The sequence below is a fragment of the Pseudophryne corroboree genome, chromosome 6, assembly GCF_028390025.1.
Source record: "Pseudophryne corroboree isolate aPseCor3 chromosome 6, aPseCor3.hap2, whole genome shotgun sequence".
NCBI classification, from domain to species: domain Eukaryota; kingdom Metazoa; phylum Chordata; class Amphibia; order Anura; family Myobatrachidae; genus Pseudophryne; species Pseudophryne corroboree.
Window position 1 is genome coordinate 191510528 of NC_086449.1, and position 16798 is coordinate 191527325.

The 16798-nt window shown below is 47.6% G+C and overlaps 1 protein-coding gene across 1 annotated transcript in view; it reads right to left on the reverse strand.

Annotated features, from left to right (window-relative positions):
• Window positions 1-16798, reverse strand: part of NOX5 (NADPH oxidase 5) — a 96086-nt gene that overhangs the window by 39672 nt on the left and 39616 nt on the right. The window contains exons 11-13 of the mRNA XM_063930389.1: window positions 16585-16610; window positions 15595-15719; window positions 2822-2906 (exon numbers count right to left, since the gene is read on the reverse strand). Of these exons, the coding sequence (XP_063786459.1) occupies window positions 2822-2906; window positions 15595-15719; window positions 16585-16610 (236 nt within the window). The remainder of the gene's footprint in view (window positions 1-2821; window positions 2907-15594; window positions 15720-16584; window positions 16611-16798) is intronic.

A 16798-nucleotide genomic window follows, 5' to 3' on the forward strand; every position in this document is an offset into this window, starting at 1 on the left:
GAATATAATTAGCAATATTCCGGTGTTGGTTTGAAGCGGATTACTCGCTCGTGCGTATAGTTATGGACATAAGAAGTTTATGGACATTTACTATATTTGCACTTTATTACCCATGCGGCGGGAAACCCAGTTTCCCTCCCACCTGAGCAGTTTGGAATAGTCACAGCCCACCTGTATGAACCAACCTATGACCTTTTGTTATAATGCGAAGACGAATTCCTGTGTCCAATGAACAATAAGAATGTAGGGACCATTGTACTGTATTGTGTGTAGTGTATAAAAAGACAAGCCGTTCTGGCCAGCTCTCTACTCTTCTCAACGGTTCTCATCACTGATAATCGGGAGCTGGATATCCAGAAAGGCGCTTGCGATTGTTCCCCTTGTGCGTAAGTTCTCTGCAACCATATTTATCTCCTATTTTGTTGTAAGCCATTCTCTCTCTCCTTCCCCCTTAAATGTATTTGTGTCTTTGTTGTATTTTAACGTGTAGTAACTCGGTTAGGTATTTTATGTTAGTTTGGTAGTGTATAACTTGTATTGTGTATTCTTTTGCGATTGAACGTTCATTCTCACCCTTAAAAGGTGTTAGACCCTTAGACCGGTATTTGAGTGTTTATTATATTGCTAAAGGGTTCTCAGAGCGTAAGAGTCGCTCATACAGCTTTTAAACTAACAAAGTTACACTGTGTTGCATTTACACCTTATCACTGCACAAAGGTTTACAATATAAGTACATTGTTTATGATATTGTTACAAAGGTTTAACTCTGTGAGCGTCAGCGCCGCTTGTGATTTCCTCGTGGTCTCGAGCGTCCGCTACGCTGATAGCGTATCATTACGTTAGTCGGCAGCCTATAACGTGCTTGCCTTTACGCTTTAAGCCGTGAGCGAACGTGCCGCTCGTGCGTCTCGTCCACGGCTAAGCGTTTGTTACGCTACGTGCGTACTCTTACGGTATTCCATACGCCAATTGCGTACTGTGTTCATTAACCTTTTAGAGTGTTTTAAATAGGATAAATATTAGGCTTTGTCACCCCGCCTCCTGGTGCCAGCCAATTTTAGTGCGAGGCAGTGGGTGTCAGATAGTCCAGCGGCAGAGCAGGAGCGAGGAAGTGCTCCTGAAGATGGAAGACGTCCTGGGTGGGTGGCGGCCATGCAGAAGGGCTGAAAGGCCGCCACCCACCGGGCGAAGATGTTGGGGAAGTCCTGGATGAGCGGCGTCCATGAAAAAAAGCTGAAAGGCCACCGCTCACCAGGCAAAGACGCTGGGGAAGTCCTGGATGAGTGGTGGCAATGAAAAAGAGCTGAAAGGCCACCGCCCTCCAGGCGAAGATGCTGTGGAAGTCCTGGATGGGCAGCGGGCATGAAAAGGTGGTGAAAGGCGCCCTCCGGGTGAAGGTGCTGGTCAATAAAGTATTTAAACATTCAGTGTATTGTGTTTATTGTGATATTTCTTTTGCGTGGGGACTATAGGTGCCAGCGGGCCTCTAATGCCCCGCCTACTGGTACTTGTGGTTCTCCAAGTACAAACATGTGGGTTAGGCTTGCTGGGATGTGTAGTTTTCTTGTAAAAGACAATATATGGTCTATCAACTCGGCACCCACCGCCCAGGGGTGCCGGGGATAACCCCGGGCTTCAGCCCTGGCCTTGGGTGCCCCGGAGAGGGGGGACCCACTTTTTGGGGGGGTCCCCACTTTCCCAGGAATCCCCGGCCTGGGCTGACTAGTTAGGGGGGATGGATGCTTCGGCCATGGGACCCCATCAAGTGTGTCCCCTGGCTGTGGCATTACTCCCCTGCTAGTGGAGCCCGGTGCTGGTTCTGAAAATATGGGGGACCCCTACTCATTTTGTTCTCCATATTTTTAGAACCAGGGCCAGCTCCAAGAATGCAGTGCTGGTTCATTAAATACCGAGGACCCCTACATGTTTTGTTCCCCGTATTCTTTGGACCAGGACTGCCTCAAAGAGCCTGGGGCTGGTTATGTCTTTTGGGGGGGATCCACCTTTTTTTTTTTATAAACAACATTAAATGCTCTCCCCATCCCCCCCTCGACCATTATAATGAAATACATACGTCATTAATACATCCCCCTTCTCCCACAGACAAATTATTTTTTTCTGCAGAATTGGTCACAGATTGGCCCGCTGAAAAATTGGACAAGTGCATAGCGAATATTGGCTGTAGAATCTGCAAGCAGGTCTGCAGTAGGATTGTATAAACAGTCTGATCTCCTTGGGATTGGACAAGTGTGTACCCATCTTAAGTTTTGCTTAATTTCAAAAAATATTATTTTATGGTTTATTATTGTTTATATTATGAATTAGATATATATGGTGGCACGAAAATCTTTTCAGTGCTTAAAGCAGAGGTTCTCAAACACAGTCCTCAATGCACCACAACGGTTAAATATTGCCATGGTTCAGCACAGATGGTAAATCAAATTGACTTACGGTAAGTTACTAATTATGTCACCTGTGGCCAAGCATTGATATACTTAAAATCTGGGCCGTTGGAGTGCCTTGAGGACCGCTTTTGAGAACCTCTGGCTTGGAGCCTCTAAAGCAGTGTTTCCCAACCTCGGTCCTCAAGGCACACTAACAGTCCTGGTTTTAGTGATATCCAGGCTTGAACACAGGTGACTTAATTAGTTCCTCAGTTATTTTGATTTAACCATCTGTGCTGAAGCCTGGATATCCCTAAAACCTGCACTGTTGGTGTGCCTTGAGGACCGCGGTTGGGAATGCCTGCTCTAAAGGTCTTAATTCAGCCCTGTGTAGCATACTACTTTAAACAGTCATAGAACTGTGGTAAAGGTCCCACCTTTCTGAGCTTCATTTCATTGTCCTTCAGTGCCTCACACCAGGAATACTTGCAGTTGGGACAGTTCTGTTTTCTCATCCGATATCTAGTGACACAGAATACATTACAGTACAGTACAGACACAGAAATATCATATAAGAATCTGTCACATAAATAAAACCTATAAAGACTACCGAGCTTCCTTAGCCTGCTGCTGTGCTGCAATGTATTAGTAATGGCTGATTGCATGGCTGATTTCAATCTCTGGCCAGGGCTACATACTCATTGATCGCAAAAACGCGCCATAGCGCATTTTTTTTACCTGATTTTCAAGCCCTGGGACTCAAGTTTCTAAAGTGGGAGGGTCCCCGGCTGCATGGTATAAACACAGGAGGTGGAGCCATTCCCCTCCTCTTTAGCGCCTGTCCTGCGACACGCAAGTGCTCACGGTGGGTGAGTGAAGCTGGTAATGGCTGGGCTAAGTTGCTCAATGCTGAGTGTCAGGGGAGTTGCATGGGCTGGGTCCGGCCATCACACAACTCCCTGGTAAAGTGTACGCGGCTATCTGCCTGGGACTACATGTCTGTGTGACAGTGGGGTTGCGGCGTGCTGCAGGGAGAGATTACATAGCTGCGGCCACGACGTGTGTTAAAGAAGTGCAGGGACCCATGAGGCGTCTCTGGGGTGAGGGTGGCTGGGGCAGTGGCCATTGCTACTGTGGTGATTCTTTTCCTGTGGTGACCGGCGCTAGGGGTTCCCACTGGGGGGGGCCTCGCGGGGGGGATAGGGGGTTGGGGATTGTGGCTGCCTGTAGCCTGTGAACGCCGCTGGGGGGGGGGTCGTGATTGTGGCTGTTCTGGCTGTGAACGCCACTGGGGTTCCCAATTGGGGGTTTGCTGCAGGGGGGAATGGGGAATAGAAGGTCAGTACACCGGCTCCTATGGGGAATGGTCACTGTGGCTGTGACTCAGTACTAAATGCTGCTTGTTTACCAGCTCAGAGTGGTGCGGTTCAGTGTGGTGGCTGCTTAGTGCTACATGTGTTGGGCAGGTGCATGATGCTGACACGTGGTGTGGGCTGCCTGCAAACTCTGTTGCAAGGTGGGGGGCGGGGGTCTGAGAATACTGGGCATGTGACTGTAATTGGATAAGAGGAGTGTCAGTCTCAGCACAGTGTTTATGTGCTGTGCAGCCTGTAATCTATGTGAGACTACTAGCCTCAGCCAGGGGTGTATCTAGGGGTCCGAGCGCCCCTGGCAAAGTCAGGGGCAGGCCACACACACACACACACACACACACACACACACACACACACACACACACACACACACACGTTTGAAATAAGGGAGCAGTGTCACAAAAGGAATGTGGCCTTGTGGGGAAGGGGCATGGCCGCACAATAGTACTTCCAATTCAAATTATGCCACATAGTCTCACATTACACCACACAGTAGTGTCCATTACTCACATTACAACACACAGTAGTGTCTCTTATTCACGTTACGCCACAGAGTCATACCCTTATAGAAAACACAGTCTATAAAGGGTATATGGGGAATGCAAATAGAAAATGGAAATGTGTACCAGTGCTAATAAATATATTCATAATTTTATATGGGGAATGCGGTCAAACCACATTTGCCATTAGTATATCTGATCCTGCCCATAGGCACACACATATACACTTACATACATAGTCACACACAAAACACATACATATGATATACAGTACAGTCACACATGCAGTATATACAAATACAGTCCCATACATACTGCAATGTGTATAATGTGTTTTACCTGGTGCACTGTGTATAATGCACTTTACCTGGTGCAATGTGTATAATGTGCTTTACCTGGTGCAATGTGTATAATGCACTTTACCTGGTGCAATGTTTATAATGCACTTTACCTGGTGCAATGTGTATAATGTGCTTTACCTGGTGCAATGTGTATAATGTGCTCTGCCTGGTGCAATGTGTATACAGTATACACATTGCACCAGGCAGAGCACATTATACACATTGCACCAGGTAAAGCGCATTACACACATTGCACCAGGTAAAGCGCATTATACACATTGCACCAGATAAAACACATTATACACATTGCACCAGGCAGAGCACATTATACACATTGCACCAGGCAGAGCACATTAGACACATTGCACCAGGTAAAGCACATTATACACATTGCACCAGGTAAAGAACATTATACACATTGCACCAGGTAAAGAACATTATACACATTGCACCAGGTAAAGCGCATTATACATATTGCACCAGGTAAAGAACATTATACACATTGCACCAGGTAAAGCACATTGGGGGGTAATTCTGAGTTGAGCGCAGCAGGAACTTTGTTAGCAGTTGGGCAAAACCATGTGCACTGCACTGCAGGGGAGGCAGATATAACATGTGCAGAGAGAGTTAGATTTGGGTGGGTTATTTTGTTTCTGTGCAGGGTAAATACTGGCTGCTTTATCTTTACACTGCAATTTAGATTGCAGATTGAACACACCACACCCAAATCTAACTCTCCCTGCACATGTTATATCTGCCTCCCCTGCAGTGGACATGGTTTTGCCCAACTGCTAACAAAGTTCCTGCTGCGATCAACTCAGATTTACCCCCATTATACACATTACACCATGTAAAGCACATTATACACATTGCACCAGGTAAAGCTCATTTCAATACAATAAAAAAAATAAAAATAACAGTTAATGTAATTTTGAAACCCAAATAATTATTTATGGACATGACTGTAACTTGCTCTACCTGGTGCAATGTGTATAATGTGCTCTACCTGGTGCAATGTGTATAATGTACTCTGCCTGGTGTAAAGTGTATTCCGTGCTCTATCTGGTGCAATATGTATAACGTACTCTACCTGGCACAGTGTGTATAGGAGGTTCTACCTGGTACAGTGTGTATAAGCTGCACTACTGTGTGGTGTAATGTGAATTGGCACTATTATGTGACCATGCCCCTTCCCCACGAAGCCACGCCACTCTTTTGGATCTAGAAGGGGAGTACCAATTCACTTTCTCCCGAAGGGCACCAAAATGTCTAGTTACAGCTCTGGTACAGGGTGTCCTGTATACTACACAGCCCAGCAGCATTGTCACTCCATCCTCCCCCTTGCAACACTTTTGTACTGTCCAAATCAACTCTGATTTTATATATTAATCATTTAATATGATTAATAAGAACCTTCTTTCCGATGGGACCTAGAAAAGGACAGGTAGGACCCCAGTTTCTAAAAGTGAGGGGTCCATGAGACCCACTTTTTTTTTGGCTCAGCGCGATCACTGTTACTGTACATTGAAAGAACCTAGAGTCCTAGACTATCTCTGAGACAAATATCCAAGTTTTATATTCATTGCGTTTTACTGTAGATTGGTGGACTGCAATGTTGCGAATCTCCGTTGTGTCAGCCTCTGTACCCAGCATGCACTTAGGATGATGCTCCCACTATGCATGAGAATGTGCTTATGTATGAATGCCTTTGCAGACCATAATGGTACAAGGCTGTAATGGTCAGGTTAAGCACAGACCCTCCAGGCTTTGGGGCATATCCAAATTCTTTTTTTTTTTTTTTGGCATGAAATTGTGTCTGCCCGCAAGTCTTTTCCTATACAAATAGCCACAAGATTTTTATCTGTGATCATTTCAATAGGATTTATCGCAGCTCATTTGCCGCAGCCCCAGAGCAGGTGCAAAGTTGTAAAAATCGGAAATATCAGGTAAAAATGGCAAGACTGGGCTCAGAATCCTTCAGACCCCCCCCCCCCCCCCAATTATTAATTATTAGGCAATTAAAAGTTCGTAATTAGATCAAATCGGGTAATAATTACATGTCATTGTTGGGATGAATTTCTATAAAGTGCAGAATAATGGGTTAAAAGATGTGGAACACGATATCAGGGTGCCGTATGGACAAGTTTTTTTTTAAAGTGTCTTAAAATGACAAAAAATAATAATCTAACATGCATGTTATGCACCCCTAAAATCTCCTATATATTTGTCCAGATCTGTGACTCTATGGGCGGGATGTACTAATGTACATCGCCGCCCTGCGCTACGTTGCTGATCGCATATGTACTAACATATGCGATCAGCATTGTGGAGGACAGCTCTTCCGATAAGAGCTGTCCTCCGCGATGCGCAGCGGCAGCCTGACTTCCGGGATTCGGCCCCAGAAGTCAGTCTGCGCATGTTCGGGGTGACGCGGGGCAGGCGCAGGGCATGCTGGGAGGGATCCGATCAGATCCCTCACACAGCGCCGCGGAGAGAAGCCCATAGGCTTCTATGGACGTACGCCCCACCGCGGCGCTGTCCTGCCGGCCGGGGGTTAGTACATCCGGAAAATGCGGTAAACAGGGAGTTTACCGCATTTTTCGTTTAGCACATCCCGCCCTATGACTCATTTGCTAACGCTGGGCGTGGCTAGGAGCTCTGAGTCAGAGTCACAGATCTGGATAGGAGAGACTAGGTAAAACACACGCTGACTAATAGTAAGAGCTGCACCTAGCAGCAGCCAGTGCCCTGAAGACAGCCCCCCCCCTTCCTTACAGGGGTAATGGGACAATTAGCAGTGACCCCGGGATGATACACTGCATCACTGAGCTACGCGACTGCCCAGGTGGCCGCCATGCTGCTGCGGCTGCGGAGGAACATCTGTCATTCCGGGATCGGGGAGGGGGAGTGATCTTACCTGTTGGGTGCACGCCCGGACACCCGCGCTGGGCTCCCTGTCAGCAGTCAGGCCGTGTGCCGCTGCTGGAGGTGGGAAGGGGGGGGGGGGGTGATGATGGCCGCCTCCGTGCTCACTCCGCTGCAATCCGTCTCTCCGCCGCTCACATCCCAGCCGCAGCTGTCGGCTGCCTCCCGGTTGCCATGTTAACACTCAACAACCAACATGCAGCTCTCAGTCAGCTGAGAGGCCGCGGGGAGTCTGGGAGTTGTAGTTCCTGACACTGCCGCCTGCTCCCCGGGAAGCATGAAGGGGAGCGGCAGCAGCAGACTACATCTCCCAGGTGGCCCGCCTCCCCCTGCACGGGGATAGACTGTGGAGGGTGCGCGTCACTGTAACGGCAGTACTGTGGAGAGACTACAACTCCAGGCATGCCTTGCGCAGCCAGGAAGGAACATAGTGGTTGCTGTTTCTGGTGCAGAGTGAGAGTCTGTAGTGTGCAATGGGGGTAATTCCAAGTTGATCGCAGCAGTAAATTTTTTAGCAGTTGGGCAAAACCATATGCACTTCAGGGGGGGCAGATATAACATGTGCAGAGAGAGATAGATTTGGGTGTGGTGAGTTCAATCTGCAATCTAAATTGCAGTGTAAAAATAAAGCAGCCAGTATTTACCCTGCACAGAAACAAAATAACCCACCAAAATCTAACTCTCTCTGCACATGTTATATCTGCCTCCCCTGCAGTGCACATGGTTTTGCCCAACTGCTAAAAATTTCCTGCTGCGATCAACTTGGAATTACCCCCAATGTGCGGGGACAATGAAGCTGGTGAGAGGCTAATACCATATACTGTGTATGTGATGTTAGATTGGGGAAGGGGCTGTATAGTGATATATATATATATATATATATATATATATATAGATATATAGATATATATATATATATATATGAGAAATAATCTCCCAACACACACATGTGTGATATTTACCAAACATTAGAGCAGATGTATTAACCTGGAGAAGGCATAAGGGAGTGATAAACCAGTGATAAATGCAAGGTGATAAACACACCAGCCAATCAGCTCCCATATGTAAATTAACAGTTAGGAGCTGATTGGCTGGTGCATTATCACCTTGCACTTAACACTGCTTTATCACTGGTTTATCACTTCCTTATGCCTTCTACAGGTTAATACATCTGCTCCATTGTCTTTATACCTAAATTATGTACACATAACATATTATTAATACACTAGATCATTCATCGTGCCCTGCGTCTGCTGTTCACGCCGTCGCAAGGGCCTACGCCCCCTTGACCATCGCACGCTCTTTGGCCGGAAAATATTTAACCACTAGCAACATTGTGCTTGAAGGTAATACTCCATATAATACAAATACTGCCCGCCCAAAGGACGTGCAGGGGTTAAGGGGGCGTAGCCCCTTGCGACAGTGTGAAGAGCACCAGTAGGGCGCGATGACCCACCTAGTAACTATTTTTCTGCAGCGGGGTACACTGGGGTTCCACAGGGATAACATCGGGGTGTAGAGTTAGATCTTGATCCGAGGCACCAACAGGCTAAAAGCTTTGACTGTTCCCAGGATACGTAGCGCCGCCTCCTCTATATCTCCGCCTCCAGGCACTGGAGCTCAGTTTGTAAGTTGGTGCCTGCAAGTTGGTGCCTGCAGTGCAGGCAGCTAACAGGGAGGGCTGCGCTGGGCAGCCCTGAAAAGAGCTTTTCAGAAGACGGAAGACATCAAGGGCCGCAGCATAGGCACTTACAAGTGCTATATGTCATTCTGACATATCATGATGCGGTTCTCTCACCTCCCCCGGCGGCAATGTATACTCCCGTGCCCTGGTTGCCGGGTACTTACAGCGGAGGGCTCCGGTTTCAACTAGGGCACACACTTGCCGCTGCTCTCCGGGATCGCATGGCAGCATCAAGGGAGGAGGTAAGAGGGTCCCCCAGGCGGGACCCGCTGCAAATCACGATCCGGCACGGTCTTTAGGAGACAGACCGTGTGCGCTGGCGTGGACACTGTGGCCATACAGGGACCCCACTAGACCACCAGGGCAAGGGCACAGGTCGGATTACCTCATAATCCATTTTGCTAAGGCCCGCAGTACCCGGTGGTGAAGTCCAGCAAGGGGATAAGGCTCTGACCTGTAGCCCCTCCCCCAGCCCCAGGCGCCATTTACTGCTAATGTTCCCGCCCTGGAGCTGCATTTCTCTGTCTCCCTCACTCCCTATCAGCCTTTGGGCACCATTACACACATGCTGAGCTGACTTTGGGACTGCTGGGCAATGACCCTCATTCCAAGTTGTTCGCTCGCTGCTAATTTTAGCAGAATTGCTAATAGGCTAAAATCCGGCAGTTCTGCGCATGCGTATGCACAGCAGGGCGCACGCGCTAAGCAAATTTACACAAAACTATGCTATTTTACTCACAGGCGAACAAAGCTTTTCAATCGCTCTGTTGATTGACAGGAAGTGGGTGTTTCTGGGCGCAAACTGGCCGTTTTCAGGGAGTGTGCTAAAAAATGCAGGCGTGCCAGGTAAAAACGCAGGAGTGGCTGGAGAAATGGAGGAGTGGCTGGTCGGACCCTGGGCGTGTTTGTGAAGTCAAACCAGGAACTAAACGGACTGAGGTGATCTCAATCTTGGAGTAGGTCTGGAGCTACTCAGAAACTGCAAGGACATTGCTTTCGTTAGCAATTCTGCTATGCTAAGATACACTCCCAGAGGGCGGCGGCTTTGTGTTTGCATTTCTGCTAAAAGTAGCTAGCGAGCGAACAACTCGGAATGAGGGCCAATGTCTCCTCTGTAAAGCTGCCTGCATCATCAGCGCTGAGAATTTACAGGACACTTAAGTATTCTGCATGTCTTTTAGACAGTGTTACTTAAGAACAAGTGCATACATTCAGGGCTATTTAGTACAAGTACCCTGGGATATACATCCAGTCTTTACTGTGCTTTGTTATATCTATAAACATATATAGCATTACTTTGTATTGCAATTACTTAGTATTACTAGTCCAGTGCAGTTTTATTGTTGTTTGTGATAATTTCTGCATTGTACATGTGCCTGTGTGTGTGTGCCAGTAGCTGCTGTGTGATTTCCATTCTGTGTATCTCACATATACTGCTATCCCTATATTCTATACCCTGAAGGGGGCTAAGTGCACCAGGGTTCTCATATAATATAGTGTTTCACAGGATATACTCTTGTGGTATTTTTCTCTGTGTAATACAGTCACCATATACCTCTTAAATCCTCCGTGTGTGCTCTGCTTGCAGTCACACTATACAGGGGGACTTCTGCCAGGAACTTTGTCTGCTTATATTGTACTATTTTACCCTACGGTTACACTTTCATATAATGTCAGCTAAATAGGGTGATAATTCTATGGCTGATCCTGCATCATGCAATGCTACTGACATGGATGTCTCTGAGGAGATTATTGCAGCTAAGGGTTCAGGTACTGGGGGTTTTATACCCCTCAGTCAGTCTACAGCAACAGGGGCGAATCATGACCCGCCATGGGCTACATTTTCTAATTTACTGACTACGCTGGTAACTAGACTTGCACCCCCTTTGGGACCTCCTGTGCCATTACAGCCACATATTGTCCCTGCAGTTAATCCACCATGGGCAGATACTCTGTCCTCTCAGTTACAGCAATTAAATCAGTCTTTGGCTAAACAAAATCCTAACCCTCGCCCGCCTAAGACCAAGGGGTCATCCAAGCGGGCTATTACTTCCTCACAATCCACACATGTTTCAGATACTTCATCTGATGAAGATGACGCATATACTGACTCCTCAGACACTGATGCAGGTGCTTCTGATGGGGAATCTAAGACACAAGTGGATATTCCTGACCTCTTGGAGGCTATCAGGCTGATTCTTCAAATTGATGATGACGAAGAACCTCCAGCTACCTCTAAGAAACCAGATAAGTTCAAGCGTCAGAAGGTTAATAAATTAGGTTTGCCCCATTCTGACCACTTAGTAAGAACTTACCTTTGTTAAATCACTTTCTGCGAGGAACACTGGGTTCCACAGGTCGCCCACCCTGACGAACTTAGCTTCTTTGGGTTTGTATGGCATTAGTGGCTGGTACCTTCTCCTGTCGTGAGAATGTAGTGTATGTGGCTACTAACTGTTTTCAAACCCAGCCTGTGACATGGCAGTTAGGAGGTGATTGACTGGTACTTTATCCCTATGAACTTTATCTCCATCCAAGGCTTAGTAAATACACCCCAAAGGGAGAGTTTGGTGAGGAAAGCAGAGCTGAGGAGAGAACGCACGCTTTAGAAAGAGCCTTGCCGAGTGGTGTGAGTAGCGCAGCCGGGAAGCCACTGACATGTGCCCAAGTGAGAGAGCTGCCGCAGAGGGAGCAGTGCCAACCGGTCCATGGTGAGCAAGCCCAGGAGGTGGGAGGCGCAGAGCTGCATGCAGCCAAGGTGATCGGAGCAGCAGGTGATCACCACACACACAGAGCATGCAAGTGAGCTGAGGGAGCGGTGAAGGGAGAGACCTACCGTAACCTTAAGGGAGTGCGGTAGGGAGGCAGAGACAGGAATTCATGCCTAGTAACAGCCAGTCAGCCATTAACAGACTGCCAGCTAACCAGCCAGCCCAGTGGAAGGGACAGCAGATCCCATATAGCACTACTCAAAACTCTATAACCTTTTCCATAGGCGCCTGTTTGTTCAGGGGCTTTGCCTTATATTAATCACTGGCTCGGTAAACAGCAGCCAGTTGTTTGTGCCCTGCAAATGTGTCTGTGTGCTAGCTTCAGATTCTCCAGGGTGTGATTAATTAGACAAAGAGAAGAGTGTGCACTTTATAAATACAGAAGCAACAGGAAAACTGACTAGATGCTTGCTTAGCTACACAGCCAACTAACTAGGGAGGCTAATCCCGGGATTGGCGGGATCCCGGGATTTAGGGCCAAAAACGTCCGGGATTCAATCCCGGGATTGAGGGATCAGCGTTGAGCTTCCTCCTTCCGGCTCCCCAGCGCAGCGTGAGGTCACGCTGCGCCGCCGCCGCTGGAGGAGAGAGAGACAGTGTGGAGATTCCCACCTGCCCGCCTGTGATATACGGTTAGTTATGTGTGCGAGGTGGACGGGGGCGAGGCGACAGCCACATAGTTGAAAGGGAATCCCAGGATTGACCATTTTTCAATCCCGATACCCGGGATTGGCTTCCCTACAACTAACCCTGTCACCTGGTGGATGCTAGAGATATTACCGGGGCATTAAGTACTCATGCACCCACGGAGAATGAAGAGCACCCACGGCCATTCAGCTCCCGCCCTGACACTACCCGCTGCCGCTGGACATCGGTCAGGTGTGCCCAGCATAACTTGGCTAGCAGGTGCAGGCTCTGGTCTCTCCTGGCTCTCCCTTCTTAGGGGGTAATTCAGACTGGATCGCTGCAGCGTCAGCGATCGCAATCTGAAGCCCTTTGTGGAGTGCGCTCGTGCTCCCCGGGAGGATCAGTGAGATGCTAAGAGCATCTCAGGGCTGCGATCGCCTCTGCCTGATTGACAGGCAGAGGCGGGAGGGGCGTGCCAATTGTGTTAGAACGCCATTGGCGGGGCATGGTCCAGACACACCTGCATTGTCCAGACGGCGCCCCACCAACGGTGTTCTAATGTGGGGGTGGGCCACGGCGGTTGCCAGACATCACATGCAGCCGCTGCAACCCGGGACGCGGCGGGTAGCCGCCTGCCAGTGCAGCTAGGCTGCGCAGGCAGGGAGATACTCAGCGGGTGCAAAAGCATTGCCGCTGTGTGATGCTTTTGCACCCGGGGTGGGGGACAGAGACAGACATGAGGGGCAGACTATCCCTGTGCTGGGCGTCCCCCCCACATGTCTGAGAAACTGATCATTGATGTGCTAAATTTAGCACATCTACAATCAGATCTGAATTACCCCCTTAGTCCGCAGCGCCTCCTCCTGAAGACCGGCAGTGAGGCAACGCGGCACCGCTCCATGCAACTCCCCTCCCCCACTGATCCATCTCTGCCTGCAGCTAACAGATCTCCACAGTTTAGGGCAAGCATGGAAGCATCCTGTAGCGGCAGCGCATGGGCATTTCCACTGGGACTCTGAGTCTGAGAGCTGGTAATGCTTCTGGATCAGGCTGTGGCAAATCTGCTGTAGTGTAGTGTGGTGGTGCTGCGCAGTTGGGGGGGGGGGGGGGGGGGAGGCCTCTTTAATACATAATGGCAGCAGTGTGTGTCAGCAATGTGTGTGTCAGCAGTGTGTGTGTGTTGGCCAGGGCCGATGCACTTTGGGCGCTGTGCTGGGGACTCTGCTGCCGTAATGTGTAAAAAGGGAGACTCAGCTGCTGTAATGTGTAAAAAGGGGATTCTGCTGCCGTAATGTGTAAAAAGGGGGGACTCTGCCTACCTTAAAGTGTAAAAAGGGGTACTCTGCATGTCATAATGTGTAAAAAGGCAGGAAGGCATCACAGGCTTGAGCACCCACCAGTAAAAACATAAATCGGCACCTCTGCATGCATGGTCTTCTGCTACTTACAGTATATTGACTAAGTGCCAATTATGTGATTTCCCTTGAACTCCCCGAACCACCGATTTTGACTATCTTTACTTGTGATTTTGAGTGTGCGATTTTGACTATATTAAATTTTGACTATCCTAGAAACTAGATTGTATACAATTTAGTCAAAATTGCCTTGCCTGCAGTTTATTATTTATTGCGATACCGACCCCACTATAACTATAATTACGATTTTTACTATATTTTCAAAATCGTAAGCACACATCGCACTGTGGCCCTCATTCCGAGTCGTTCACTCGGTAATTTTCTTCGCATCGCAGCGTTTTTCTGCTTAGTACGCATGCGCAATGTTCGCACTGCGACTGCGCCAAGTAATTTTGCTATGAAGATAGTTTTTTTACTCACGGCTTTTTCTTCGCTCCGGCGATCGTAATGTGATTGACAGGAAATGGGTGTTACTGGGCGGAAACACGGCGTTTTATGGGCGTGTGGATAAAAACGCTACAGTTTCCGGAAAAAACGCGGGAGTGGCTGGAGAAACGGGGGAGTGTCTGGGTGAACGCTGGGTGTGTTTGTGACGTCAAACCAGGAACGACAAGCACTGAACTGATCGCAGATGCCGAGTAAGTCTGAAGCTACTCTGAAACTGCTAAGTAGTTTGTAATCGCAATATTGCGAATACATCGTTCGCAATTTTAAGAAGCTAAGATTCACTCCCAGTAGGCGACGGCTTAGCGTGTGTAACTCTGCTAAAATCGCCTTGCGAGCGAACAACTCGGAATGAGGGCCAGTGTGTATGCACCTTGAGTGTAAATTGAACGACTCTAGTTGTTTTGCTCATTTATACCACTGGAACTAATTCTGTCACCGAGACCCTAGAGACTGTGCAGTGTATTCCAACATTATTACATTTTATGTCACTCTATGGACATTAGAGACATTATAGTGTTACTACTGATCCTATCGCTAAATGTTGCTGCACGTGTTGCATATCTCTCACTAAATGCTATGGAGTTAAGTTTGCATGCCTAATACCTGTCAACGCTAAAGGCTAATATTGTGTTGATTTGTACACGCTATAATTAGTTAATGCTAAAGGTCAATGATTAACCTTATTATAAGCCTGTCATAAGTGCTGGTGCATGATTTTCCCTGTTTGCTCTTATCTAACCATTTGCATTTCACTCCAGTGATTCCGCGTTCCAGTATAATAAATATTTAGGGGTCTATTTACTAAGCCTCAGGTGGAGATAAAGTGGACAGAGATAAGGTACCAGCCAACCAGCTCCTAACTGTCATTTTTCAAACCCAGCCTGTGACATGGCAGTTAGGAGCTGATTGGCTGGTACTTTATCTCCGTCTACCTTATCTCCATCCAAGGCTTAGTAAATAAATAGACCCCTTAGTCACTGTCCTAACGAGTAGTGACATGTTTTACGGTCCTCATCCTTCTGCCTGGGGGGGTCTAGAGACTTCAGGGAAGTCGGGGATGACGACAACTGCAGGGACTCAGGTACGACACACTCACCTACACTCGACCATTAGTGGTTTTTACAAACCTGTACATGATGCTTTGCAGAATTGAGGCAAATGGAGTGATTCCTATCCCTGCTCCAATCAGCACTGCGTGGTCTGATGTGAAGATCCGCCGAGTCGGAGTTCCAAATGGTCCATCAATATAACACTACGATCAGGAATTAAAAAAGGAACAGAATCATTGTGTATACATTGCACCAATATAACCAATATATAGTGGATCAGGGAGAGCAGTCACAGCTTCTGTGTGAAAATAACAATAGTGATTGGAGATACACAAAACTGTACTCCATAGTATAAATCAATTACTGCATAACAGACAAACATACTATCAGGCCCTTACACAATGGTCTTTATGACAAGGATCAAACGTATCAGGTAAATATTCAGTTTTCTCAAGTTTTACTTCACCTGAATACTGCTATATTGTAGAACAATCTATGCCAGAGGTTCCCAAACGCGATCCTCAAGGCACCCCAACGGTCCAGGTATTAAATGTATCCATGCTTGGACACAGGTGACTTAATTAGCACCTAAGTCAATTTGATTTAACCTTCTGTGCTGATCCATGGATATAACTAAATACTGGACTGTTGGGGTGCCTTGAGGACCACGTTTGGGAACCTCTGATCTATACAATAATCTGCTACAGTCTGTCCCATCTCCGAAATGCTTGTGCAGTGGGAGCCAGGGCGTGCATCCTAACGCCATCCAATGCCAGGGAGACGGGACAGAGCCTAGCAGGAAAGAAGGAGGAACGCACTTCTGACCAGGAACACGGTGTTGGGGTGGGATGATGTGAGGGTGAGAAGAATGGCCTATGGTATGGAGCAGGGGGCGGTAGGCTGAGCGGGGGATGAAGCAGAGAGAAGGTGCTGGACAAAGCAGGGGGTTGGAGCAGCAGGTAGACACAAAGCAGACCTGACACATGGAAAACATGGAACAGCTTGTTAAGGAATTTTTATATTTCCACTATGTAAAACTGTGTTTGGCTGTAACATCAGGATACTTACCTTTACATTACACAACTGGTGGCTTTCTTTAACCTAAAATTGGATTTGCAAAAAAACATTTAATGAATCATTTAGCAATGCATGAAAGCCAACTAAGTAGAGGATTAAATTGGATCACTGTTCTATTTTCTACAAGCAGAACCTTGTATTAAACATGCCATAAAGACCAGTGCTATGGCTGCTACATAGCTGTCATTTATTGACTTGTCCAGTA